General features: G+C 49.0%; 1 protein-coding gene across 2 annotated transcripts; it reads right to left on the bottom strand.

The window, feature by feature from the left end:
* Positions 1-616: 616 nt before the first annotated feature.
* Positions 617-27529, bottom strand: LOC134353221 (glutaminyl-peptide cyclotransferase-like). 2 transcript variants are annotated; one of them, XM_063061244.1, is made up of 7 exons: positions 27248-27529; positions 16165-16311; positions 9080-9367; positions 8464-8625; positions 5529-5628; positions 3110-3226; positions 624-1330 (listed from the first exon to the last, which is right to left on the bottom strand). In XM_063061244.1, exons 1-7 carry the CDS (start codon positions 27431-27433, stop codon positions 1185-1187), a joined length of 1146 nt encoding a protein of 381 aa, XP_062917314.1. In that variant the 5' UTR covers positions 27434-27529; the 3' UTR covers positions 624-1184. The 2 variants fall into 2 exon arrangements, with proteins under 2 accessions (XP_062917315.1, XP_062917314.1); XM_063061245.1 differs by lacking the exon at positions 16165-16311 and having other exon boundaries at positions 617-1330.

Genomic DNA, 27529 nt, shown 5'->3' with positions numbered 1-27529 from the left:
GAAGGGGCGTGGGGGAAGAGAGGGGGGTGTGGGGAAGAGAGAGGGGGGTGTGGGGAAGAGAGAGGGGGGTGTGGGGGAAGAGAGGGGGGTGTGGGGGAAGAGAGGGGGGTGTGGGGGAAGAGAGGGGGGGTGTGGGGGAAGAGAGGGGGGTGTGGGGGAAGAGAGAAGGGGCGTGGGGGAAGAGAGGGGGGTGTGGGGAAGAGAGAGGGGGGGTGTGGGGGAAGAGAGGGGGGTGTGGGGAAGAGAGAGGGGGGGTGTGGGGGAAGAGAGGGGGGTGTGGGGGAAGAGAGGGGGGTGTGGGGGAAGAGAGGGGGGTGTGGGGAAGAGAGAGGGGGGGTGTGGGGGAAGAGAGGGGGTGTGGGGGAAGAGAGGGGTGTGGGGGAAGAGAGAAGGGGGTGTGGGGGAAGAGAGAAGGGGCGTGGGGGAAGAGAGGGGGGTGTGGGGAAGAGAGAGGGGGGGTGTGGGGGGAGAGAGGGGGGGTGTGGGGGGAGAGAGGGGGGGTGTGGGGGAAGAGAGGGGGGTGTGGGGGAAGAGAGGGGGGGTGTGGGGGAAGAGAGGGGGGTGTGGGGGAAGAGAGAAGGGGCGTGGGGGAAGAGAGGGGGTGTGGGGGAAGAGAGGGGGGGTGTGGGGGAAGAGAGGGGGTGTGGGGGAAGAGAGAGGGGGGGTGTGGGGGAAGAGAGGGGGGTGTGGGGGAAGAGAGGGGGGTGTGGGGGAAGAGAGAGGGGGGTGTGGGGGAAGAGAGAGGGGGGTGTGGGGGAAGAGAGGGGTGTGGGGGAAGAGAGAGGGGTGTGGGGGAAGAGAGAGAGGTGTGGGGGAAGAGAGAGAGAGGGGTGTGGGGGAAGAGAGAGGGGTGTGGGGGAAGAGAGAGAGGGGGGTTAAAATGTGATTTCATAGACACAAGACAAAGAACCTGAGACAAGATGAGACACGCGATGGTCTCAGGGAATGAAAGCACACTCACACACACAGACCTGAGAGTTGGCACGTTCAATTGTCAAGTACGAATGTCTCATATCTCCACAGTTGTGGGACAAGCCGTGCCTTTCTGTGCCCAGTGAGACAGTGAGCACTGTCAAGAGTTCAGTGTTGATTCTCTGCATTCCAGCTGCACTGACGGGCCCTCCCCAGTGTGAAGACCCCTCCTCTGACCGAGTCCCAAGTCCGCCGCCTGGTAATATCCGCTGTTACAGTCCCAGGTACTCCGCCACAAAGACGCTCAGGATCTTGCACAGGTTCTCGATTGTGGGGGGGTCCAGGTTCTCGGACGTGTCCTCCATTGTATGCCACACCCAGGGAAAGGGGGTTGCGATGAGGTGCAGGATGGGGACTCCTAGAAATCAAACACAGCATCTGTGAGGGCCACTTGGACCAGGGACCAATTCCACCAATCCCCAAATCTGTTCCCTTGCCAAAACTCTGATGGATTGGTATTTCGAAGCTTATTCCATCTCCTTTGTACCTTGTGTTCCACCATCGCAGTTTTTATCTTTATCTTTTCCATTAATTGTCACATTCATATCTATAAACCCCAGGTTTCTAGCAAGTCCATTACCCTGGCACTATAAACCCCAGGTTTCTAGCAAGTCCATTACCCTGGCACTATAAACCCCAGGTTTCTAGCAAGTCCGTTACCCTGGCACTATAAACCCCAGGTTTCTAGCAAGTCCGTTACCCTGGCACTATAAATTCCGTGAGCCCGGCACTATTAAGCCAAGAGGGGAATCCCAGTCACAGGAATCGATATGAACCTGGTTGCCACTTTGGACATGTCAAAGGTTACAACGGAAAGTTGATAGGTTGCAGTGCTGGGCTGAGAAGTGGCAGATGCAGTTTAATCTGTAGAAGTGTGAAATGATTCACTTTGGAAGGCTGAACTTGAAGGCAGGGTACAAGGGTAGTGGAAGGATTCTTAGCAGTGTGGAGGAACAGAGGGATCTAGGGGTCCACGTCCAAAATCCAACTCAAGCTGCCTTACAAGTTGACAAGGTGTTTAAGAACGCCTGTGGTGTGCTGCCCTTCATTTGCACTGAAGGGGTTCCATGGTGTTTCATGGTTGTCTGTGAAGAAGGGGAGTCTCAGGGCTGCAGAATGGACATGTACTTTGAACCTTTGGATCATTAGTTGGGAACTGAGTTCAACAGCCACGAGGTGATGTTGCAGCTCCATAAAACTCTGGCGGGACCACACTTGGATTTTCGTGTTCAGTTCTGGTCTCATGATGGAGGATGAGAGGTGATTTGATAGAGGTTTCTAAGATTGATAGAGTGGGCATCAGTACTTCTTTTTCAGGGCAGAAATGGCTAATACAAGGGGGCATAATTTTAACTCGTCCCTGCTAGCAGCCCAAGTGCCAGACCTGGCCATTCACCTCCTCCCTCGCCTCCATTCACCTCCTCCCTCGCCTCCATTCAGGCCCCCGGTGAGGCAACGCTTCACTTGTGAATCTGCTGGGGTCGTCTATCATTTCCGGCGCTCCCGATGGGGCCTGCTCTACACCGAGGTTCATCGTAAACTGGGGTGTCTGCTTTGTCGATACGCCACCTGGACACCGCCCTCTCGCCTCGGCCTGTATCCCACCTTTCCGATGCGGCTCAGCACCCCAACCGACTGACCCCTGGGTCTGCCTTGCTCTCGGCGGGGGACTTGCTGTCTCGGTCCGCCGCAAGTGCGACTTTCCAGTGGCCAAACATTTTAATTCCCATTCCCATTCCGACATGTCAGTCCAAGGTCTCCCTGTTGGGCCACAAGGAGGCCACACTCAGGCTGGAGGAGCAACATCTTATATTCCGTCTGGGTAACCTCCAACCTGATGGCGTGAACTTCTGATAAACAAATTTCACCCCCCCCCCGCCAACCATCTACTCCCACTCTGGCCTTTCACCTCTTCTACCCGCCTATTACTTCATCCTGGGTCCCCTCCTCTGGTCCACTCTCCTCTCCGACCAGCTTCCTTCCTCAGGATTGAACTGGGGTCGCCGGAGGTGCAGAACAGCAGCACTAACCGCCGCGCCGTCCGCTAACCGAACGCAGATCGCGCCCCCTCCCAGACAGGCAGGCAGTGCCGGCCTCCCCCTCCCCCCCCCGACACAGCCGTCGGTCGCCTCATTACCCTTCCGCAGAAACGGGACGTGGTCGTCCTCGATGGGAGCGTAGTGGGTGTTGCCATTGAAGTACGTCACCTCGAAGGGGTGGAGCTGCAGCAGACCCAGCCTGTGGAGCCTCTTCTCTGGGGGAGAGAGGGTAGAGAGAGCGTGAGACACAGAGACACACACACACACACACACAGCCCTCAAGTCACGAATGCAGAATAAAGTCTAACAGCTGCAGAGAAAATGCCGTGCAGGTAGATCATAACAAGGTAGATTGTGAGGCCAAGAATCCATCTTATCAGACCAAAGGTCCGTCCAAGAGTCTGTTAACAGGGTAGAAGCTGCCCTTGAGCAGACTGACCTGCTTAAAATGGCTGATCGATGCGCCATGGAAGTGTTCTGTCTGGGTGCATCACAGCTCAGTACAGCAGCTGCTCCGCCCGTGACCGCAGGAAACCGCAGAGAGCTGAGTCCACAGCTCGGCACGTCACAGAAGCCAGCCTCCTCTCCACGGACTCTGCCCACACCTCTCACCGCCTCTGATAGCAGCCAGCATGATCAAAGACCCCCCCTGCCGGACATTCTCCCTTCTCCCCTCTCCCACCAGGCAGGATATACACAAGCCCGAAAGCACGTCCCACGAGACTCAGGGACGGCGACTACCCCACCATTACCGGGCTCCTGAGTGGACCTTTTACACCGGGCTCCCGATCTCACGACCTACCTCGTTACGGTCCCGCGCTCCATCGTTTACCTGCACTGCACTTTTCCCAGCAGCTTTTGCGTTCTGTTACAGTTTGACCCTGTCCTACCTCAGTGCACTATGCAACCGTCTGATCTGCAGGAGCTGTCCGCAGGACAAGCTCCCCTCTGTATCTCAGGATGTGGCAGCAGTGACCCAGCTCCGGTCTGGAACCACCAGCCAGTGAGGAACAGGACCTCGCGTCTGCTCCTGGCCCCGTTACTCAACCCGGCAGCGTGGACGCTGGTCTCCGACGTCAGGTCGCCCGCTCTGGTCTGTCCCCTTTCTCCCATCTCCTGGTCTGCCACGTCCCTACTACACCCACCCCAGCCCCCTCACTCCTGCCTCATTCCCCTCTTCCATCTGCCCATCGCCCTTGCCCTCCTCTCACCGGCTCCCCTCCTACTTCTATCTGCCCTCCCTCCCTCAATTCCCTGTTCCACCTTGCCCTCCTGCCAGACTCCACCGTCTCCAGCACTTTGTCAGCTCGCTGCCTTTGTCGCCACTCCCACTCTTCACTCCTCCATCTACCAAACACCCTCCCCACCTGGATCCACCCATCACCCCCCAGTCCATATCACTGTCCACACTCTCCCCTCCTCCATCCACCTATCGTCCCCCTCACCTGGATTCACCTATCACTTTAATCTTTATAGTTTCAGGATATTAGACTGTCCCAACCCAATGCGTCACCCCAATTACACCGACGTGACCAATTACACCCACTAACCACTAACCAGTACATCTTTGGACTGTGGGAGGAAACCAGAGCACCCGGAGGAAACCCACGCAGTCACGGGGAGAACATACAAACTCCTTACAGGCAGCAGCGGGACTCGAACCCGGGTCACTAGGACTGTAATGGTGCTGCACTAACTGCTTTGACTCCATGCCTCCCTTCCCCCTTTACCTTTGTATACTGGCCATCTCCTCTCTCCTTTTCCAGTCTGGAGGAAGGGTCTCGACCCGAAAATGCACCGCCCATTTCCCTGCACAGGTGTTCCTCCAGCAGTTCGATTTTACTCCCAGTTCCAGCATCTGCGGTCTCCTGTGTCTCCCTTCCAGACTGGTCTGCCTTGGACCCCAGCTTCCCTGTCCTCTCCCTCCTCTACAGGTCAGCTGGTTTGGGATGGCGGGAGCAGGGGCTCCCGGGGTTGGCACCGCTTCTCACTGACTGCCCTGCCCACCGTTCACAGCCTGCGCGAGCACACAGGGCCAGAACCAGGCCATTCGGCCCATCGGGTCTGCCCGCCACTCAGCCAGGGCTGCCTTATTATCCCCCAGCCGCATTCTCCCGCCTTCTTCCCGTAACCTTGGCACCCGTGCTGGTCAAGAACCGATCGACCTCTGCTGAGACGCAGCCAACGATTTGGTTCTCACAGCCGTCGGTGGCAATGAATTCCACAAATTCACCACCCTCCGGCTAAAAAACTCTTCCTCAACTCTAAGCCTCGTATTATGAGGCTGTGCCCTCTGCTCTGAGAGTCCCCCCACTGCAGGAAACAACCTCTCCACATCCACTCTGTCCAGGCCTTTCAATATTCGGTAGGTTTCAATGAGATCCCGCCCCCCCCATTCTTCTCAAAGAACCTTCCCTTGAACAAAGAAATGGGAGGGGTGCAGAACGCTCTGCGTCGGGAGAAAATCAGGCGAGGAGGAGGACACGTCCACGCTGAAGGCTCGAGAACACGCCGTACCGATCCCAACCAGCCGACTGAACCAGCGGGCAGTGTTCCGGAAGTGGTTCAGGAACGTCGGCTTGCTGCCACCCAGGAGGTCCAGGAGCACAAACAGATCCTGCAGGAGGCAACGTTAAGAGGAATCAACGGTCTGAAGTTCCTGGCCAACACGCTGTCTAAAAACGCAGAGCAACACACACACACACACACACACACACACACAAAATGCCGGAGGAGCTCAGCAGGCCAGGCAGCGTCCATGGAAATGATTGAAGAGTCGACGCCAGGACTGGAAAGGGAGGGGGCAGAAGAAGAAGAAGGTGGCGGTGGACGGAAGGGGAATTGGCAGGGGATAGGTGACACCAGGTGAGGGGGAAGATGAGTGAGCGAGGGAAGAGGGTATGAGGCAAGATGCTGGGAGGTGATCGATGGAGGTAAAAGGCTGAAGAAGAGGATTATGAGCAGTTTTGGGCCTCTTATCTGAGAAGGGATGAGCTGAAACCGGACAGGGTTCAAAGGAGGTTTGAGAAAATGGATCTCGGGATTGAATGACTTGTCATATGAAGAGCGTTTGATGGTTCTGGGCCTGTATTCACTGGAAGTCAGGAAGATGAGGGGTGACCTCATCGAAATCTAGCGAATGGTGAAAGGCCTTGATAAGGGTGGATGTGGAGAGGACGTTTCCGATACTGGGAGAGACCAAGACCGGAGGATGCAGCCTCAGAATAGAGAGGGGCATCCTTTTAGAATGGAATTGAGGAAAAATTTCTTTAGTCAGAGAGTGGTGAATCTGTGGAGTTCATTACCACAGGTGGCTGAGGAGGCCAAGTCTTTGAGTATACTTAAGGCAGAGGTTGATAGTTTCTTGACTGGTCGGGGCACAAAGAAAGCAGGAGATTGGGGATGAAAGGAAGAATGGATCAGCCATGATGGAATGGTGTAGCAGACTAGATGGGCCAAATGGCCTAGTTTTGCTCCTATATCTTATGCTCTAACCAACAATCCCTCCTATGCTGGATGCTCTCTCTTCTCCCCGTCTCATCAGGCAGAAGCCTGAAAGCACATACACCAAGCTCAATCTTCTGTTATAAGAGTATTAAACGGTCCCCTAGTACGGTAAGATGAATTCTTGACCTCACTGTCTCCCTCGTCATACCTGCACCTTACTGTCTACCTGTATTGAAGCTTCTTACAAACGTTCTGCATTCAATTATTGTTCTATCTGTAACAACTTGATCTGAATGAACTGTTTGCAAGATAAATGGTACACATGACATTAATAACTCGGTTCCAAGATATTCTGTAACCCCCTCCACCTCAGAAGCCGCAGAAGGACAGTTAGGGGTGGGCGGGGAGATGCTTTCCATGGTGGGGTGGAGATACGTCTCTACCAAAGGAGGCATGAGGTGCTCCTTCCCTCCGCTAGCCTGCAGGTCACCCGTGGGCAAGGTGTAGCACCTGCTTAGCCCCCGATCACGGTCACGTGAATCCATGGGAGCAGGTGGTGGATGGTCGTACGAGCAGCCGGTGCAGATCACAAGTCCTGGTGATGCGACCACTGACACCAGGCAGACAATCTCTGAAGAGTATTGATAATGGCTGGGGTCACCTGTCTTGTGAAGACACTGTCCAGAAGAAGACAATGGCAAACCACTTCTGTAGGAAAATTTGCCAAGTACAGTCATGGTGACAGACATCCCACCCGGCAAAAACTCATTTCAGGGAGGTAGCAACCCCGCGCCCCCCCCCCCGGGTCGACCTCCAAGGGTGTATGTATACGGGACATTTAATTATGAAAGAACACAACAATTTATTTGACACATATTGAAACTATTTACATATATATATTTTGTTGGCGATCTCAATGCTGATGCAAATAGCTTTTCTACTTCTTTTGCAAACTTTCCTTGTACTGTGATGTGGCTCTGCTGAAAAGAACTGTGAAATACTTGGGCAGCCTTCCCTGCGATTAGCCTCCCTAATATGTTGTGGTCCCTAAAAGAAATAAAAGCATAAGGTGTGTCCTTATTATATCGTCTTATGTAATACTTTGTTTAGTGATTTTGTCTAATCTGTAAACCAATCTGTAATCTGTAAACTGGGTAGATGCAGAAAATGTGACATTAAAATATCTACTTATATATCATGGAGTCGTTTTTTAATTCTATTACAACTTTAAGCAAGTCTGCAGGGAGTTTGGCCTCATCACGTAGGACGTCAATAGAGTAGCTCCTTGGCAGCTGGCCAGCTAGTTTAAATAATGTTAGCTGTGCTAATGAACGAAAGACACTTGTTAAACTCATCTCAACATGTCTTTTACAGTCTTAACCCACCATGGGCAATAGAAAAGTCACTGTTGCAAACAGTGCAGTGAGCAACACTGTCATTATTTTGACCCCTGTTAGGCAGGGGTACACTTTAGTGTAGTCTGCAGTGATGTAAGTTTTATATTTTCTTTTATTGAAACACTTTGCCATGGCGGTGCAGGACATGAAACTGAACTGATGGAGAGACAGAGGTCGACTGTAAAGCCCGCCCACAGAGAAAACTGATAGGTCTACTTAGCACAAAGAGAGACCAATCAGGATGCTCGCTCTTGCACTCGCTCCTGTTCTCGCTCCCGCTCTCCCTCTCATTTCCAGGTATTGTATATAATTTGCGGGCGTCAGGGAGCTACTATTAATATGCCGGAGACTTCCGGAACTTCTGGGAGTGGTGGGATGTCTGTGGTGATGGAAAGCCATGTTTGCCCACATCATTTGACACGGCACACAATGATGACATCATAAACACAGCACATAATGATGTCATATGACATGGCACACGATGATGTCGTCATAGGACATGGCCCATAATGATGTCATATGACACGGCACATAATGATGATGTCATATGATATGGCACATGGCGATGACGTCAATGACTGAGATGCCACTGGTGACAGGAAACTCACCACAGAGTCGATCAGGGTGGTGCTGGAGGAGCCCTCTGGGTGCCTCGTCCTTGCCATCCGCTCCGCCAGGTGGCGGGAGCCATAGAGGGAGTCGGTGGGGCTCCAGCTGAGCAGCGCCTCCTCCCCGTCGAGGAACAGCAGCTGAAGGGTCAGGTCCTGCCTCTGTACAAGAGAGAATTAAATTTAAATTCTAAAGATCAGCTTTGCCACATGTACACCAAATCATCCAGGAAAATCAGTCGACAGGGTCCGTGGACGTGCTGGGGGCAGCCTGTAAGTGTCTCCCTGCATCCAGTGCCCACATGCAAAAGTCCTAAGCACATACAGACAGCTAGGGTGCCTGAGACTACTGTACAGTACTGCATTTGTCAATGCGGAACGGAGAGCAATTCATACACCTGGCGGGAGCAAAGGCTGTTGGCGATGGCAGACGGATTTGAGACAGGACAGTAGTGCCGGGGGGGGGGGGGGAGAGCTCAGTGGTTGACATGGATTTGATTGGCTGAGGGGTCTGTTTCTGTTTCGTACGTTTCTATGATTCTGAGTGTAGATGTGTGCTCAGTGGCTGGTCTGGGCTCGATGGGCCGAAAGGCCGGTTCCCTGCTGTGTGACTTACCCTGTCCTTCAGTTTGAGCAGCTCCTTGTCCAGCGAAGACACCAGTTCCAGCATCATGGAACAGGGCACCGCCGAATCAGTGGCCCCCACATACACCCGCCCCCGGTCGTCGGCCGGGAAGTACTTGGAGTCGTAGTGGCAGGCGAGGACCAGTCGGCGCCGGGCCGAGGGGTCCAGGGTCGCCACCATGTTGGAGAAGGTTCGCTTGCCGAAGGGCGTCCTGTCCTCGAACGTGTCCAGTTCCAAGGCCCAGCGAGCGGACAGCAACTCCATGTGGCCTCTGATGTGCTGTTGGGGAGAGAGAGCGATAAACACCATCACTAACCCACCCATTCACACGGTGCGCTGCGCCTGACATCATCCAACAAGGACCCCACTGTTCAGGCCACGCTCCCTTCTCACTGCTCCCGTCGGGCAGGAGGTACAGGAGCCGTAGGACCCACACCACCAGGTTCAGGAACAGTTATTACCCCTCAACCATCAGGTCCCACACCACCAGGTTTAGGAACAGTTATTACCCCTCAACCATCAGATCCCACACCACCAGGTTCAGGAACAGTTATTACCCCTCAACCATCAGATCCCACACCACCAGGTTCAGGAACAGTTATTACCCCTCAACCATCAGGACCCACACCACCAGGTTTAGGAACAGTTATTACCCCTCAACCATCAGATCCCACACCACCAGGTTTAGGAACAGTTATTACCCCTCAACCATCAGGCTCCTGAACCAGTGTGGATAACTTCACTCACCCCAGCTCTGAACTGATTCAACAAACTATGGACTCTCTTTCAAGGCCTCAGGTTCTCAGTTTTATTTATTTACATTTTTAAAATTTATTATTGGCACGATTTTCCCGCTTACACATTGAATGTCTGTCAGTCTTCTTTAATGAATCTTCATCATTATATTATGGACCTGATTTAAAGATACAGTGTGGAATAAGTCCTGCCAGTCTACCAAACTATGCCGCCCAGCAGCCAAATGATTTAACCCTCGTCTAATCACAGGACAATTATACTGAAACAAATTATGCTTTTGAGAAACAGATCTGACCCTCCACCTTTTCCAATTTTGTTACGTTGCAACTTCAACCGCACAATAACTTGTATTATGATAGTTCCTCGATATACAAATGTTCAATTGATGGATTTGTACGTCAAAGCCCAGATTCCGTGAGTACTTGTCCTCGATTTACAAAGCTGATTTTCATAAGAGGAAATATAACGCGGAACTCTCCCACACAGGAATGCACAGTCCTCAAGCCTCCAGTACACAGTTTGCCAAGATTTTTCAATTCACAAAATCTTTCAGCAAAACCTTTTCCTGTGATGTAACCCTTCTCATACATTGAGGAACTTCCGGACATGAAATAAGAATACATGGGAAGTTCAGAGTAGATTTTATTATCAGAGTACATAAATGTCATCAACTACAACCCTGAGATTCATTTTCCTGTGGGTATACTCAGCAAATCTATAGAATAGTAACTATAACAGGATCAATGAAAGATCAACCAGAGTGCAGAAGACACAAACTGTGCAAATGCAAATATAAATAAATAGCAATAAAGTCCTTAAAGTGAGATCATTGGTTGTGGGATCATCTCAATGGATGGGCAAGTGAGTGTAGTTAACCCCTTTCGTTCAAGAGCCTGGTGATTGAGGGGTAGTAACTGTTCTTGATCCTGGTGGTGTGAGTCCTGAGGCTCTTGTACCTTCTACCTGATGGCAGCAGCGAGAAGGGAGCATGGCCTGGGTGGTGAGGATCTCTGATGATGGATGCTGCTTTCCTACGACAGCATTTCATGTCGATGTGCTCAACGGTTGGGAGGGCTTTACCTGTGATGAACTGGGCCAAATCCACTACCTTTTGTAGGACTTTCCATTCAAAAGTATTGGCATTCCCATACCAGGCTGTGATGCAGCCAGTCAATACACTCTCCACCACACATCTATAGAAGTTAGTCGAAGTTTCAGACGTCACGCCGAATCTCTCAAACTCCGAAGAAAGTAAAGGTGCTGTTGTGCTTTCTTCACAACTGCATTTACGTACTGGGTCTAGGACGAGTCCTCTGAATTAGTAACACTCAGGAATTTAAAGGTGCTGACCCTCTCCACGTCTGATCCTCCAATGAGGACTGGCTCATGGGCCTCTGGTTTCCCTCTCCTGAATAAATCGGTTTATTGCTCTCAGGTGTCCTGAGGAAGAGCGAGTAACTGCTTCACACACACCGTTCATCATACAGATCTTTTCAAGACAAAACTACATTGGGGCACTCCTCAAAATCCAAAATCTGGAACACTTCCGGCCCCAAGCAGCTGGGATAAGGGGTGTTCATCCTGCGCCAGAAGCCAATGCAGAATAAAGTGTGACACTTACAGAGAAAGAGCAGCGCGGGCAGACAGTGAGGTGCGAGGCCACGACGGGGCAGGTTGTGAGTTCGAGACCCCATATCACACTGATTCAAAGTGCATCTACTATCGAAGTGTGTGCACAGGGTACAACCCTGACATTCATCATCCCTGCAGACAGACACAAAACAGAGAAAACCATGGAACCCATTCAGAGAAAAACATGTGCAAGAAAGACAAAATAAAACATAAAATCGAAAGAGTCCAGACATACTCAGTTCAGCAGAAGGGACCTTGTTCAATAGTCCAATAACTTGGTCCAACCAAGCAGAGTCCACTGCCAAGAAGGCCCACCAGCGCCTTTACTTCCTGAGAAAGCTAAAGAAATTTGGCCTGTCCCCTAAAACCCTCACTAATTTTTATAGATGCACCATAGAAAGCATTCTTCTAGGGTGCATCACAACCTGGTATGGAAGTTGTCCTGTCCAAGACCCGAAGAAGCTGCAGAAGATCGTGAACACAGCGCAGCACATCACACAAACCAATCTTCCGTCCGTGGACTCACTTTACACCGCACGCTGTCGGAGCAGTGCTGCCAGGATAATCAAGGACACGACTCACCCAGCCAACGCACTTTTTGTCCCTCTTCCCTCCGGGAGAAGGCTCAGGAGCTTGAAGACTCGTACGGCCAGATTTGGGAACAGCTTCTTTCCAACTGTGATAAGACTGCTGAACGGATCCTGACCCGGATCTGGGCCGTACCCTCCAAATATCCGGACCTGCCTCTCGGTTTTTTTGCACTACCTTACTTTCCATTTTCCTATTTTCTATTTATGATTTATAATTTAAATTTTTTAATATTTACTATCGATTTGTACTCCAGGGAGTGGGAAGCGCAGAATCAAATATCGCTGTGATGATTGTACGTTCTAGTACCAATTGTTTGTTGACAATGAAGTATAAAGTATGACAGTGGGATAGCAACCACCTTCGAAGCTGGTGGGACGAGCTTTCAGGCTTTTGTATCTTCTACCGAATGGAACAGGAGAACGCAGAATGTCCGGGGTGGGGGAAGTCTTTGATCATACTGGCTGCTTTAGCAGGGCAGCAACACTGACCATGAAGGGAAGATTGGTTTCTGTGAATTGTGTTCACGACTCTGCGGCTTCTCGTGGTCTCAGGCAGAGCCGTTGCTGCTCCAAGCTGTGAGTCCCGACTGGAGGCTTTCTACAGTTCATTCATTAATTATGGGCCACGTTGAATGACATCATCATGACGTGCTGTGTTGTATGACATCATCATTGCGTGCCATGTCATATGGTTGTGGGTAAACATGCTCTTTCCATGACTATGATTGCTCTTGGCAAATTCTTCTACAGAAGTGCTTTGCCATTGCCTTCTTCTGGGCAGTGTGTTTACAAGATGGGTGACCCCAGCCATTATCAATACTCTTCAAAGAGTGTCTGCCTGGTGTCAGTGGTCACATAACCAGGACTTGTGATCTGCACCGGCTGCTCGTACGACCATCCACCACCTGCCCCCATGGCTTCACGTGACCCTGATCGGGGGCTAAGCAGGTGCTACACCTTGTCCAAGGGTGACCTGCAGGCTAGCGGAGGGAAGGAGCCTTTGGTAGAGACACATCTCCACCCTACCACCCAGCTTCCTTCAGTTCATCAAGATAAATAGATAGATAGATAGATATACTTTCTTGATCCCAAGGGAAATTGGGTTTCGTTACAGCCGCACCAACCAAGAATAGAGCATATATATAGCAATACAAAAACCACAAACAATCAAACAACAAAATGCAAACTATGCCAGATGGAAAATAAGTCCAGGACCAGTCTATTGGCTCAGGGTGTCTGACCCCCCATGGGAGGAGCTGCACGTTCGATGGCCACAGGCAGGAACGACCTCCCGTGCCGCCAAGTGTTGTATCACGGTGGAATGTGGCCTTAGTCCAACAGTAAAAAGTTCAATATCCAGTCTACAAACATATTCCTCCATTGTAATATGACCCGGATTGCACCATCTGTTGTTAACCAGAACAGTAAGCACCCAACTCCTTTACGCTTACCGCTCTCAGTGCAGTTCCGGTCAGCCAGAACAGTCTATTTGCATGCAGTAAAATCAGGGAAGGATTGACAGGGGCATGCCGAATTTCTTTAACCTCAAGGAGGAATTTGAGACTTGGGTCTCCTCCTTGACCACGAGATCTACGTGGTTAGACCAAGACAAGCGATCGGTGGAGATCCCTCCTAGGGTCCCAGGATCTTGCAGTTCCCGGCCCTCATCCACACCAGATCACCGCAGACCATCGCACTGTGCAGGGGTAGCTTCGCGTGAACAGAGTGCTGGGTGGGTTCCCAATCTGCCGTCGCCACCAAAAACTGGGCTTTGTGCAATCTGAGATCAGGGCAGGAATGGCATTGGTTTACTACTGTCACATGCACTGAGATAGCAGGAAAAATATTTGCATGCAGAACTATAAAACGATTATAAAATGGGGGAGGGGGGTGCAGCACGGTAGTACGGTGGTTAGCACAACCGTTTACCATACAGGCGACACGGGTTCAATTCCCGCCGCTGTCTGTAAGGAGTTTGTACGTTCTCCCTGTGACCACGTGGGTTTCGTCCGGGCGCTCCAGTTTCCTCCCACAGTCCAAAGACGTACCGGTTGGTAGATTAATTGGTCATTGGAAATTGCCCGGTGATTAGGCAGGGGTTAAATCGGGGGTTGCTGGGCTTCGCGGCTCGGAGTGCTAGAAGGGCCTATTCCGCTGTAAAATAAATGTAACGCCGATATCAGCGACTCTGATTAAATCCCAGGGAAATCTGACCGGCTACTCATGCTCAGACCTCACACATTATTTTATTTAGATAACACGGTAACAGGCCCTTCTGCCCAACGGGCCGGTGCTGCCCACTCACACCCACGTGACCAACTAACCTACCAACCCGCAGGTCTTTGGACTGTGGGAGGAAACCAGAGCACCCGGAGGAAACCCACACGGTCACGTGGAGAACGTACAAACTCCTTACAGACAGCAGCGGGAATTGAACTCAATTCACCGGCGCTGTGATAGCGTCACACTACCGTGAGTCAGTGAGGCTCAAGGGGTGGCACCCTCAGCAGGTTATAGGCTCCAATCCGCAGTTAAGAGGCCAAGAGTTCAAAGTTCAAGGTATATTTATTTTCAAAGTACATGATGTCACCACAGTCAACACTGAGATTCATTTTCTTGTGGGCATACTCAATAAATCCATTAACCACAATAGAATCAATGAAAGACCACACCGACTGGGCGTATCACCAGAGTGCAAAAGGCAACTACCTGTGCGAATGCAAAGAAATAGTAATAATCAATAAATATCGAGAACATGGGATGAAGAATCCTGGAAAGTGAGCCCATAGGATGTGGGAACAGTTCAGTGATGGGGCGAGTGACTTTGAGTGAAGTTACCCCCTTTTGGTTCAGGAGCCTGATGGTTGAGGGGTAATAACTGTTCCTGAACCTGGTTGTGTGGGTCCTGAGGCTCCTGAATCTCCTTCCCGATGGCAGCAGTAAGAAGAGAGCATGACCTGGGTGGTGGGGGTCCCTGATGATAGATGCTGCTTTCCTGCAACAATGCTCTGTGTAGACATGCTGAATGGTGGGGAGGGCTTTACCTGTGATGGACTGGGCCAAATCCACGACTTGTCGTTGGATTTTCTGTTCAAGACCATTGGTATTTCCATACCGGGATGTGATGCAGCCAGTCAATACACTCTCCACTACACATCCATAGACATTTGTCAAAGTTTTAGGTGTCATGCCAAATCCTCGCAAATGTCCAAGGAAGCAAAGGCTCTGCCCTCTGCCACAGTGCTGAAGGTATTGCCTCTCACAACGGGGGCTGTAAACGCTGGCTGTACGAGGACTGACTGGCCTTTCCTACACTGCAAGTCCACAATGTAATGTGGCTGGGGGAGATCCATGCGCTGTATGAATTAAACTCCATTCCCTATTCTGTCTTCCCTCTCACCCGGTCACTTCCCACTTGCCCATCAGCTCCCTCTGGTGTCCCCTTTCCCCCATGGTCCACTCTCCTCTCCTATCAGACTCCTTCTTCTTCAGCCGTTAACCTCTCCCACCAATCACCTCCCAGCTTCTTACTTCATCTCCTCCCTCCCCCGCCTACCCAACTTCCTCCCAATCTAGAGTCACCCGTCACCTGCCCTTTCCTCCCACCGTCTTATTCTGGCTTCTGTCTCCTTTCTTTTGAGTCCTGATGAAGGGTCTTGGCCTGAAACATTGGCAGATTATTCCCCTCCCTAGACTTGCTGAGTTCCTCCAGCATTTTGTATGGGCTGATTTAAACCAGGGCTTCACAAACTGTTTTATGCCATCGCACGGGCGGGGGGGGGGGGGGGGTGGGGGTGGTCACAGGACCCCAGTTTGGGAATGTCCGCTTTAAGATTGCCTCTCATTCTCCTCCTTTGCAAACAATAAAGACCCAGGTCGGCCAACCTCTGCCTGCAATTCAGAACTTCCGGCACCAGGAAAATCCTCATAAATTCTTGCCTTCAATTCAATACAGCTTTACTGAGAAAGCACATTGCAACAAGACAAATAAAGTGAAAGAGCCATGATGAGGGTAGATGGGGTTATTTGTGTCTGAAAGTTGCCCCTGAGATGTGAACAGTGCACCACAAAAAGCAGATAATTGTAACGGGCACCCACCTGTCGGACGAATTCAATGCCTTTGGACCCTGGGTATCGCTCAATCAGCATTGGCACCAGAAACACATTCCACAGGCGATGGAAGTCGATGAGCGACGCCAAGTGCTGTACCTGACTGGACATGAGGCTCTTCGGTTTGTGGTCCCGCTGTTTCAAAGCAGAGCACAGAAGTTGAGCTTTGTGCAGAGCCGAGCCGAGCGAGTCAATCGAGAGGGCACGGAAGCCCTGGGCCAAGGGTTGGGGAGTAGGATTAGTATGGACAGGACTTGCAACTGCATCAGATCGGTTATCGATCGCAAGAATGCGGCAAGAGCGCGTGTGGCCGATTGATCGCACAGTGAATCGACTGGACCTCCTACACGCGTTAGGCTCTCTCTTTTTGCGCAGGCTTTCGAGTGTGCGTGTTCGGGGGGGGGTAGTCGTAGCTCTCACACTATAAGCTTCCCTGCATGTACCAGTACTGTGCAAAAGTCTTCGGTTTTTTTTAAATTAAATATGTGGTTTCAGAGGGTACGGCCTCCACAGAGCCCTGATCTCAACATCAAGGCTGTCTGGGATTACCTGGAGAGACAGCCAAAGTCCGCTCCGGGCTTCATGTCTATGGACTCAATCCCACTCTCGTTCCCAATGCTACTTGCTTCCTTTTACTGTTTGCGTGATTGGCATTTTTTTCCTTCCTTCTTTGCACTGTGGACGCTTGACTGTCGTTTTAAAAAAATTTTTTTGGGGGTTTCTTATTTTGTGGCTGCCCGTAAGGAGACAAGCCTCAAGGTTGCATAATGTGTACATACTTTGATAACAAATGTACTTTGAACCGTGGCCAGTTCTCCAAGATGCTTGGAACAACCTACCAGCCAATTTTCTTGTAAAACTGCACCACAGTGTACATAAGAGAATTGATGCAGTTTAAAAGGCAAAGGGTGGAAACACTAAATATGATTTAGTTTTTTTTACTCTTTACAGTATTTTTTGATATTTGAAAACTTTTCATTATTTTTGAAAGCATCTTCACTTTATAGAATTTATTCCCCCCCCCCGCCTCAGACTTTTGCACAGTACTACAGGTAACAGGCTTGGTGGTTAGCATGGATTAATGGGCCGAGTGGCCTGCACCTGTGCTGTCTAGAATTCTACAGAACAGAAATGGGCCCTTTCACCCCACCTTGTCTGCATTGACCGTAATACCCATCCACGCTGATCCCAACTGGCGGCGTTAAACCCATAGCTCAAAGTCAAAGCCATCTGCACAAGTCCGTGTATGTACAGGCACACTGAAAAACTTACCTGCACCAGCATCACAGGCACAGAGCTTTAGACACCCCCGTGGCCTCTTTATTAGGTGCCCCCGAGTGTATGTTCGCAGTCTTCTGTTGCTGTAGCCTATCCACCACTAGGTTCAAAGTGACGTGCGTTCAGAGATGCTCTTCTGCACACCACTGTTGTAACACGTTGTTATTACAGTCTATCATCTTGAACCAGTCTGGACACTCTCGTCTGATCTTCTTGTTAACAAGGTGTTTTTGCCCACAGAACTATCTCTCACTGGAAGCTTTTTTTTTGTTTTTCACACCATTCTCTGTAAACTCTTAGGGACTGTTGTGTGTGAAAATCCCAGGAGATCAGCAGCTTCTGAGATACTCAAACCACCCCATCTGGCGCCAACAATTAGTCCATGGTCACAGTCACTTAGATCACATTTCTTCCCAACTCTGATGTTTGGTCTGAACAACAACTGAACCTCTTGACCATGCCTGCATGCTTTTTAAGCATTGAATTTCTGGCTCATGATTGGCCAAACAGATATTTGCATTAACAAGGTGTACAGGTGTACCTAATAAAGTGGCCACTCAGTGTATTAGCAGCATTTACAAGAAAAAACATAAATTATATACAAATCAGAGCAAAATAAAGACTATTTTATTGCAAAATGATCAAAGTGGTTCCAAAGTTCATTTTATTACCAAAGTAGGTATGGAGAATACAACCCTGAGATTAGTCTTCTCCAGATAGCCATGAAACACAGAAAACCACAGAAGTAGTTAAAGAAAGACATCAATCTCCCCCAAATGAAAAAAGAAACAAAAACTCACACACCCCAAACTCCCCCCAACCCCTCCCTCACACAGAAACTAACAGATCGCCCACATGGAGAAGTAACAAGAACATCAGACCCCAAACCCCCAGCCCGCCAATCGGCAACAAGAAAGAATGGGAGAGAGCACGAAAATAAACATAGAACTAAAAAGGAGGATAATATGAACACCAGTCCAATCCATAAATCTCAGAATTTTGATAACATCTCGGAGAGCGTCAGGACCCATCGGCTTGTCCAATAGCATCGGCTCTCGGTAGCCCCTCCTGGGGCCAGTGGCTCAAACCTTACTGTTATACTTTGGGTAAACTCTAATGTAGGTGGCAAGTGGAGATACATCTCTACTAAAGGAGGCGTAAGGCAGTCCTTCCCTCCATAAGGAGTAACACCTGCTTAGCACTACACGCCCGCCCCCCCCAACCCTGATCAGGGTCACGTGAACCCATGGGAGCAGGTGGTGGATGGCCGTATGAGCAGCCGGTGCAGATCACAAGTCCTGGTTACGTGACCACTGACACCAGGCAGACAATCTCTGAAGAGTATTGATAATGGCTGGGGTCACCCATCTTGTAAAGACACTGCCCAGAAGAAGGCGATGACAAACCTCTTCCGTCGAAAGACTTGCCAAGAACAATCACGGTCATGGAAAGACCATGATCGCCCACGTCAGACACAGCACATAATGATGATGTCATACAGCACGGCACATAATGATGATGTCATACGACACAGCACACAATGATGATGCCAAATGACACGGTGCATAATAATGATGCCATATGACATGACGCATAATGACGACGTCATATCACATGGCACTTTAGTGAAGAGGGTTGTGCGTTTGTTCAAGAATTAAATGGTTGAAGGGATGTAGTTTCTCTTCCCTATACCTTTCCTATCCAGGTTTCAGACATTACAGCAGTATCGTCCCAGCTCATTCCAGATATTCATTGCCCTCGGTGTGGAAAACCCATCCCTCAGATCTCATTCAAATTTCTCCACCCTAATCTTAATCCTGCTCCCTCTAGTTCCAGGCTCTGCCAGCTTGGGAAAAGGATTTTGACCATCAATGCCCCTCACAATTTTATTGCCATTATCAGTCACCCCTCAGTCTCCAGCATCCCAATGGAATTAACTCAGTCTCCAGCACCCACCATACGTTCAAAGCATTTCATTCCCACAGAGGCAGCAGCCTGATCAGCTTTTCCAGGATTTTCTGTTTTATTTCAGATTTTCGGCATCTGCTGGGTTTTTCTTTAATCAATTCAAACTTCTTGTTGTGTTTTATAAAGTGTACATTTCTCTGCAAAAGACATAAGCACATAAAGACTTGTCAACGTGGAGTGGAGAGAGTTTGTAAATCTGGCGGGAGCAAAGGATGTTGGGAATGGCGAGGGTGGAGCGCCGTGGGAGGGGTGTGGGTCAGGTGGCAGAGGAGTGCCGGGGGGGGGGTGAGACACACCCAGCCCTGAGACACCAGGCAAGGTCATTTGATTCCAAACAACTGGTTTATTGACCGTTACAGAATCTCTCTCTGGTGCTTCCCTCTCCCTCCCCTCTCCCTTCCCCTTTTCCCAACCATGATTCCCCTCTCCCTGCCTGCTTCCCACTCTCAGTCCACAACAGAGACCCAGATCAGAATCTGGTTTATCATCACTCACATGTCATGAAATTTGTTTTTTTTTGCAGTACAGTGCGATACATAAAATTACTACAGTACCATGCAGAAGTCTCAGGCATATGAGCTATATACGTATATGTGCCCAAGACTCTTGCACAGTCCTGTACCTCTTCCCTTGTAGCTCCTTACTGCAAAGTAGGTGAAGCCACAATGCAGAAAAATTGTCACAATATCCTTCCCTCAGATAAGGAGATAAAGCGTGTCGAGCTTTAATTGGTCATATTAGCTGCTGCATTCTGTTCACAGACCGTGGAGCATGGTTGAACACTTTGAAACAACACATGATAAAGGATTTTACTAAAAGTTGTACAGTGTTCATGTTCATATTTTTTTTTGCAACAGGTTGGTAGCGGTTTCAGATTAGTTTTAAAAATACCCTGTCACCAGCATTTTGTTTTGTGACGTCATTTGGCCTGTCCCCTAAAACCCTCACTAATTTTTATAGATGCACCATAGGAAGCATTCTTCTAGGGTGCATCACAACCTGGTATGGAAGTTGTCCTGTCCAAGACTGAAAGAAGCTGCAGAAGATCGTGAACACGGCGCAGCACATCACACAAACCAATCTTCCGTCCGTGGACTCACTTTACACCGCACGCTGTCGGAGCAGTGCTGCCAGGATAATCAAGGACACGACCCACCCAGCCAACACACTTTTCATCCCTCTTCCCTCCGGGAGAAGGTTCAGGAGCTTGAAGACTCGTACGGCCAGATTTGGGAACAGCTTCTTTCCAACTGTGATAAGACTGCTGAACGGATCCTGACCTGGATCTGGGCCGTACTCTCCAAATATCCGGACCTGCCTCTCGTTTTTTTTTGAAATACCTTACTTCCCATTTTTCTATTTTCTATTTATGATTTATAACTTAAATTTTTAATATTTACTAATGTTAACTATGTTTAATATTTGTAATCCAGGAAGTGTGAAGCACAGAATCAAATATTGCTGTGTTGATTGTACGTTTTAGTACCAATAGTTTGGCGACAATAAAGTATAAAGTATATCATAAGCAACTGGTTGAGTGGTGTCACAGCAACAACTGCGCGTTCAGCGTCAGTAAGACCAAACTACTGATCGTGGACTTCAAAAAGGGTAGGACAAGGGACTCACACCAGCTCTCGTTGTGGCAACGATGTCTATGTGCGTGGCAGCCTTTAAGTCACTGCGTGGCAACAAGGGCTATGTGCATTAAAACATGGCACTCAACATCAGTAAGAGGAAAGAGCTAATTGTGGACTTCAGGAAGGGTAAGACGAAGGAACACATACCAGTCCTTGTAGAGGGATCAGAAGTGGAGAGAGTGAGCAGCTTCAAATTCCCAGGTGTTAATATCTCTGTCTTGTCTTGTCCATACTGCACCAACCTCCGCTGGGCTATAAACGTGCAGTCCCTCACGCACGCGGTTGTAATTTAAATTGCAGTGTTTAAGAGCAGCGACTTGAAAGTTTTACTATCAGCGGCAGATTTAATGTGTGGCGGCAGCGGGTTCCAAACTGGAATGGTCCTGGGGTACAGTGAGTAGCGGTAGCCGTCCTTGTTGGTCTGAATGGTCTTGTAGTTCAGGGGTTGGTTTTGTCGGGTTGCTGCTCTGTTATTCTGGTTGCACGAAAGGTGACTCATGTGGGATGGGATTAATGACTGAGTTTCTTTGTAAATTGTAGTAATCCTGGCTAATGTGTGGCGTCTTTGGAGGGTATCCCGTTGGAGGTCGAGAAGCACATCTGTAACATTGCTGGTCTTTCTGTAATCACTGGTTACAAAGCTGGCAGCTCTTCTCTGGACTTTCTCGAGGTTATTGATGTGAATGGATTGGTTTGGTAGGGATCCCAGATAGCACTACAGTATTCAAGTCTTGGACGGACGAGAGTTTTATAAGCAATTTCTTTTGTGGTTTTTGAGCAATTCCAGAAGTTACACCGTAGAAGGCCAAGGATTTTGTTGGAACTTGAAATGGTTTGGTCGATGCGTTTTGCCCAGCTAAGGTTATCTGACAGTTCAATGCCCAAGTAGGGGTGATGTTTTACTTCCTGGAGTGCAATGTTTCCCATGAAGTACTGATGATGGTAAAAAAAAAATTCTTGTGGGTCATTCTCATAATGTAGCACTTTGAGATGTTAAATTTCATCCGCCAGGAGGACTCCCACTTGCACAGCGAGTTAATATCTTGTTGAAGGGTATGGCAGTCATTTGGAGAACTTATGGATCTGTACAGGATCAGGTCATCTGCAAATAGTCTGACTTCAGATGTAACACAAGTTGGAAGATCATTTATATAGGTTAGAAAAAGTAGTGGGCCCAAGACAGTGCCCTGTGGTACTCCCGAAAACCCTGGACAGCTGGATGAGGATTGCCCGTCGATTAATACCTTCCGGTGCCATTTAGTTAGAAAGCTTTTGATCCAATCCTTGGTAGAGCCTCAGATGCCAAGATGGTCAAGTTTAGCTAACAGGCGTTGATGTGGTACAGTATCAGAAGCTTTATTAAAATCCATTATGCAAAGGTCAACTTGACTGTTTGCATCCAGAATCTGGGCTAGATCATTAACGAGTCCGGCTAACTGTGTTTCACAAGACCGTCCGGTCCTAAATCCCTGCTGTCTGTCAGAGAGGAGTGAGAATCTCTCCAGATGACCCATGATATTGCTGTGAATAATGTGTTCTAGCTGCTTGCTTGCAATACAAGTCGGTAGTTAGGTGGTGGAGACCTGACCCCTTTCTTGTAGATTGGTATGACATTGGCATTGAGCCAGTCTTTAGGGTCTGAGGATCTAACCTGGTCCCAACATATTGATGCAACTATAAAGAAGGCAGACAGTGGCTTGATTTCATTTGGAGTTTGAGGAGATTTGGTTTGTCACCAAAAACTTCTACAGATGTACTGGGGAGAGCATGCTGACAGGCTGCATCACCGAAGTTGTAAACTCAGTCAGCTCCATCTTGGGTCGTAGCCTCCGTAGTATCCAGGCCATCTTCAGGGCACGATCCCTCAAAAAGGCAACATCCATCATAACGGACCCCCACCCAGTGGCGGCACCAGAGAGTTTTTCTTGCTGGTGCTACGGAGGGGCTGAATGATTCAGTGATGGTGCTGAGGGATGCACTGTATGGTAATATGTATTCACAAGGCCAGACACGTGGTGTTAAAAAGTCAGTTTCAAGCATTATGTGCCTACTATAAATGCCTCTGTTCATTCACAATAAACAGCAATTGATAAATATAATATAGAAGTGAACTGTGACAGTGTCAACAGCATCGGAGACAACCCGGACTACACAGAGCACAAACAAACAAACCAACAGAGCGTCCAACCCACAGCGCACAACGTGAATCACGCACCAATCCCGCAATCAGTGTCAAATGCGTGCTTATCAACTGAAAAACACAACAAGAACCCATTGCTATTTGCATTACATAGACAGACAATGCCAAAAGATACACCATTATTAAAGTCAAATAAGGCAAACAACAGATGCAAGGCTTTACCAGGAGTTGGACAAATCATACTCTGACCATGCGATACCTCAATTAATTCGGCTATTGAATTTAAAACAAAAATTAACAGAATCACCACTTGGAAGTCTAAGCAAAACCAGTAGGCTTAATAGCAGTAAATGTAATATTTTGGGATTTGCAGGAAACATAAGGACTATGGGGTATCCACCACAAAATAATAATAATAATCAGCATTAGTCTTGGCCCAAATTTTTAAAAAATCAACTGCACTCACCATTGATGTTTTCAGAGAAGCACAATCCATCTGTTGTTGTGATTGGTGGCGAAAGCATCAATGATTTTCTGGATGTCAAGTGCTTTGGTCCTCCAGCTGTTTATGGCCGACAGAGCCAAGTTGCTGTTCTGAGCATCGACGCTGCTATTCTTTAGGTAGTTTTTGAGGTGTCTGAGGCAAGAGGAACTCCATTTGCATGAGGCAGGTGTAACAGGCAGAGTCAGTGATATGTAGATTAGTTTGTATAAATCTATAAAATGCATCGCGGTAGGGTCTCATTAGAGCTAGAAACTCCACTGTGTCATTCACTCTCTGTCCTTGCTTTTGTTTTGTTTCCAGCAGACGCCGAACCTGAAGTAGCTCTGCAGTCAGGTTCACTTCAGTCACTCCATAGTATTGGGCCATTGGCCAAAGACAATTCTTGTCTAGGAAGAACTTGTGTTTGGGACTCAATGCTGAGACTCCAGTCAGAACACCCCCAGTCTCAACTGAGAACTGTCTTTTCATTTCAGTCAAAAAGCCTGTCTATTTCCGAATAGAAACAGTGCTTGTGAAGGTCATCAGAGGATGTGACAGGTGTGCGTTCAGTTTGGGCCTCAACAACAAAATCATGTAGGCGGCAGTGTGGCTGGGCCTGTCTCCTTTCATGTGGTCTGCTCTGTATACCGGTCTTGACGCACAGGTCCCCAGCTCTTGTCTGAATTTCACTCTATGATTCCTCTCCCCGTTTTGCTGAGAGTGCATCGATAACAGACTGAGCCAAGTCCACAGCGGATGAAAGCTCCAAACTGGGAGACTGTAGCTGGTCTGACATGAACTTGGTGACTCGGAATAAATCCTCAAACAGAGTGAGAAGTAAAGCAAACTGCTCGTCAATCAGTCCATTTACAGCTCTGGCCTCCGTTTTCCTCCGTGCATTTGGTTGACCCATAATATCCCGTAGTGTAGCTGGAATGGCAGGGAGTGATTTCCTTATAGCCCACAAAGCTGTATACTGCTATGCCCAGCGTGTATCTGACAATTTCTTCAACTCCACGGGCTGTGCAGTTGATTCCAGTTCTCTCTGTTTCTTCATGAAAAGATTGTGGGCAACTGAGTTTGAAAAGAAGTTGTAAAGCAGCTGCACAGTTTCAAAAAACTCACCCGCTTGTGGTACATTGCTCACAACATCCACTAAAGCAAGGTTAAGTCTGTGAGCATGGCAGTGTATATATAATGCCTGCGGGACCTCTTTCCTGAACCTCTCTTGTACCCTGTTATTGCACCCGGACATCACTGCCGCCCCGTCATAACACTGACCCATACACGAGTTCTTATCAATAACACACTGGGCGAGTGTCTGTTCAATGCTTTTAACAAGCGACTCTGCGTCCAACCCTTCTGCTGGAGTGAAGTGCAAGAATTCTTCAAGCACTGTTTCGTTATTCAAATACTGCACCACCTCTGATATTTGCTCCTTTTTACTCAAGTCTTTACTTTCATCCACCATGATGGCAAAACGTCCAGCCTCCTTGATTTCTGCTCTTATTTGACTTCTGACCATATCTGCCATAATACCCATAATTTCATTTTGGATATCGTGATGGGTGTTTTCTGCATTTCCAGGATTGTCCTTTATTTTTTTAGCTGCAGTCTTATCAAACTTCCCAATTACACTGAGCAACTCAGCAAAGTTTCCCCTATTGCCAGATCCATCATTCTCCCGGTGTCCTCGCTGGGCAATGCCTTGGCACGCAGTACAGCATAGAGACTCAACCACTGCTCTCATATACTCCCGATTTTCTTGGACAATCTTTGCATGTCCTTTATCCAACATATTTCCCAATCTTGAACCGTCTTGTTTTCTCAATCTGAATTCGGCCCGAGCCTCCATCGCAAACTTATGAGCTGCACTTACATGGTGGGTTTTGAAAGCTGTTGTAGCTTTCCGCCAGTTGTGGTAACCGGTGACAGTGAAGGTAGACTCAGAATGGAACCCATGTCCTCCACACAGGAAATGCCTGCATGCGAAACAGAACGTAGTATCTTTTGTGACTGAATATTCCAGCCAGTCAAACCAGCCACAAAAACTCCTTTGCTGATTGCCAAACTGTTGCAAGCAGCGAAGAGTACTTTTTCAATGCTGGCCAACAGGGTCCAGCTGCTGGCTAACATCGCTAACAGTATTCCCACTCGCACTAAGAGCAGCTTCATCCACGTTCTCTTCTGAATCCCGCTCCGTTTCTTGTTCCTCTACTTCGCCCTCACACTCCTTCGATGAACTGCTGTCGTCCTCATCCCCACTTACTTCTTTCTGCATGTCACTTTCAATTAAGACAGGCTCAGGCTGAGACACCTCTGATTCTTCTGGACAAGGTCGCTTTCTGACTAAAAATCGATCCATTTTTCACGCCAGCCAAAATAATGCACATGCCAGCCCCACACTCGCTTGTAAAAGCACAATGTGTGTGTGTGGGGCATCCGTTAGTCTCGCGAGACCACGAATCTGTGCCTGGATGTATACTATCAATCTCTCGCGTGAGTGAGACTGAGTGACGTCGCCACCTTAAGTGATCTTAGATCAGCTTAACTGATCTGAGCACAGCAACGGCAAGACATTGACAAGGAACAAATAAGCAGAAGTGTAGAGTGGATCTGACAGAGTTTATAACTTTATTGTTGCGTGGGTGCTATGGTAATTGGGGGGCGCTGTTTCACTAGATCAACTGGAGAAGCAAGCTGTATTGAAAACTATACAGAGAAAGCAAAGCAGCTCAGTTAATTTCTTGGTGGTGCTATGGTGGGGCTATTGCAATTTCTGCTGGGGCTATAGCACCACCTTAGCGCTGGCCCTGCCCCCACCACCCAGGACATGCCCTTTTCTCATTGCTACCATCAGGAAGGAGGTACAGGAGCCTGAAGACACACACTCAGTGATTCAGGAACAGCTTCTACCCCTCTGCCATCCAATTTCTGAATGGTCATTGAACCCATGAACATCACCTCACCACTTTTTTATTTGTATTTACGTATAAATTTGCTGTCATTCTCATTTTTTTTCTATTATTATGCATCCTGTTGTTCTGTTGCCCCCAAAAGACAACACATTTCACGAAATACGGCGGTGATATTAAACCTGATTCTGAAGTTCACGAGACCCCCGAGGGGGTGAACCCGAAGGGTCGGCGGACCCCTGCTCCAGAGCGGTAAGGGTCAAATGCAGGCAGAAAGGACTGGTTTATATGAGAATCTGGGTTGCCGTGAGTTGCCGAGTACAGCCAGAAAGGCCCGCCTCGCTAAACTACAGCAGAAACACTTTCGAACTAAAATCTCAACAAGATCTGTTTTCAAACTACAAACCCTCAATCCCGATTGGATCGTAGCAAACGCACGTTCAGCATTTAACTGATACAATTCCCAATAAATTGTTTTTTTTAACGCATATAAACAAAATCATTTTAAACTAATCAAACCAGTTAAAAGAAATGAAGCGCTCTTTCACAACAGGGAGGCGAGATTAGCCCGACTGGGCATTGCGACATTGTAGCAATTCGATGCCACATTGTTACCACTGATGCTTTATCGTGCGTGGGAGCCACGTACCTTCAGATGGCCCCACTCCGCCGGTCTCATGTCGGGCTGCTTGGAAGTGAAATAAAACCCCAAGATAATGCAGAGGACCGCGAGGGCGAATGAAGCCGAGAGCAAGATGACCACCCATGGTGCCCCGGCCACCCCGGAGCGCTTCTCGGGGCGAGGGGCGCGGAAATTCCGCGCTGACTTAGACATGACGGCTGCGAGAGCTCACATTTTGGTACGGGCGAATCTTTTTCATAAGGACGTGTCTGTCCTGTGGCAATTCATTGGCCCCCGCTCAGCAGCCGA

This window comes from Mobula hypostoma, chromosome 10, assembly GCF_963921235.1.
Source record: "Mobula hypostoma chromosome 10, sMobHyp1.1, whole genome shotgun sequence".
In the NCBI taxonomy this organism is placed as follows: Eukaryota; Metazoa; Chordata; class Chondrichthyes; order Myliobatiformes; family Myliobatidae; genus Mobula; species Mobula hypostoma.
The sequence above is the reverse complement of the archived record's forward strand: the minus strand, read 5'-3'. Positions and strand labels throughout refer to the sequence as shown.

Coding starts and splice junctions, on each gene's coding strand:
- LOC134353221 (XM_063061244.1), bottom strand. CDS start 27,433: ATGTCTAAGTCAGCGCGGAATTTCCGCGCCCCTCGCCCCGAGAAGCGC. Junction 3,227..5,528: donor CAGTCGGCTGGTTGGGATCG/GTACGGCGTGTT, acceptor TCTCTCCCCCAG/AGAAGAGGCTCCACAGGCTG. Junction 1,331..3,109: donor CGTCCCGTTTCTGCGGAAGG/GTAATGAGGCGA, acceptor TTTGATTTCTAG/GAGTCCCCATCCTGCACCTC.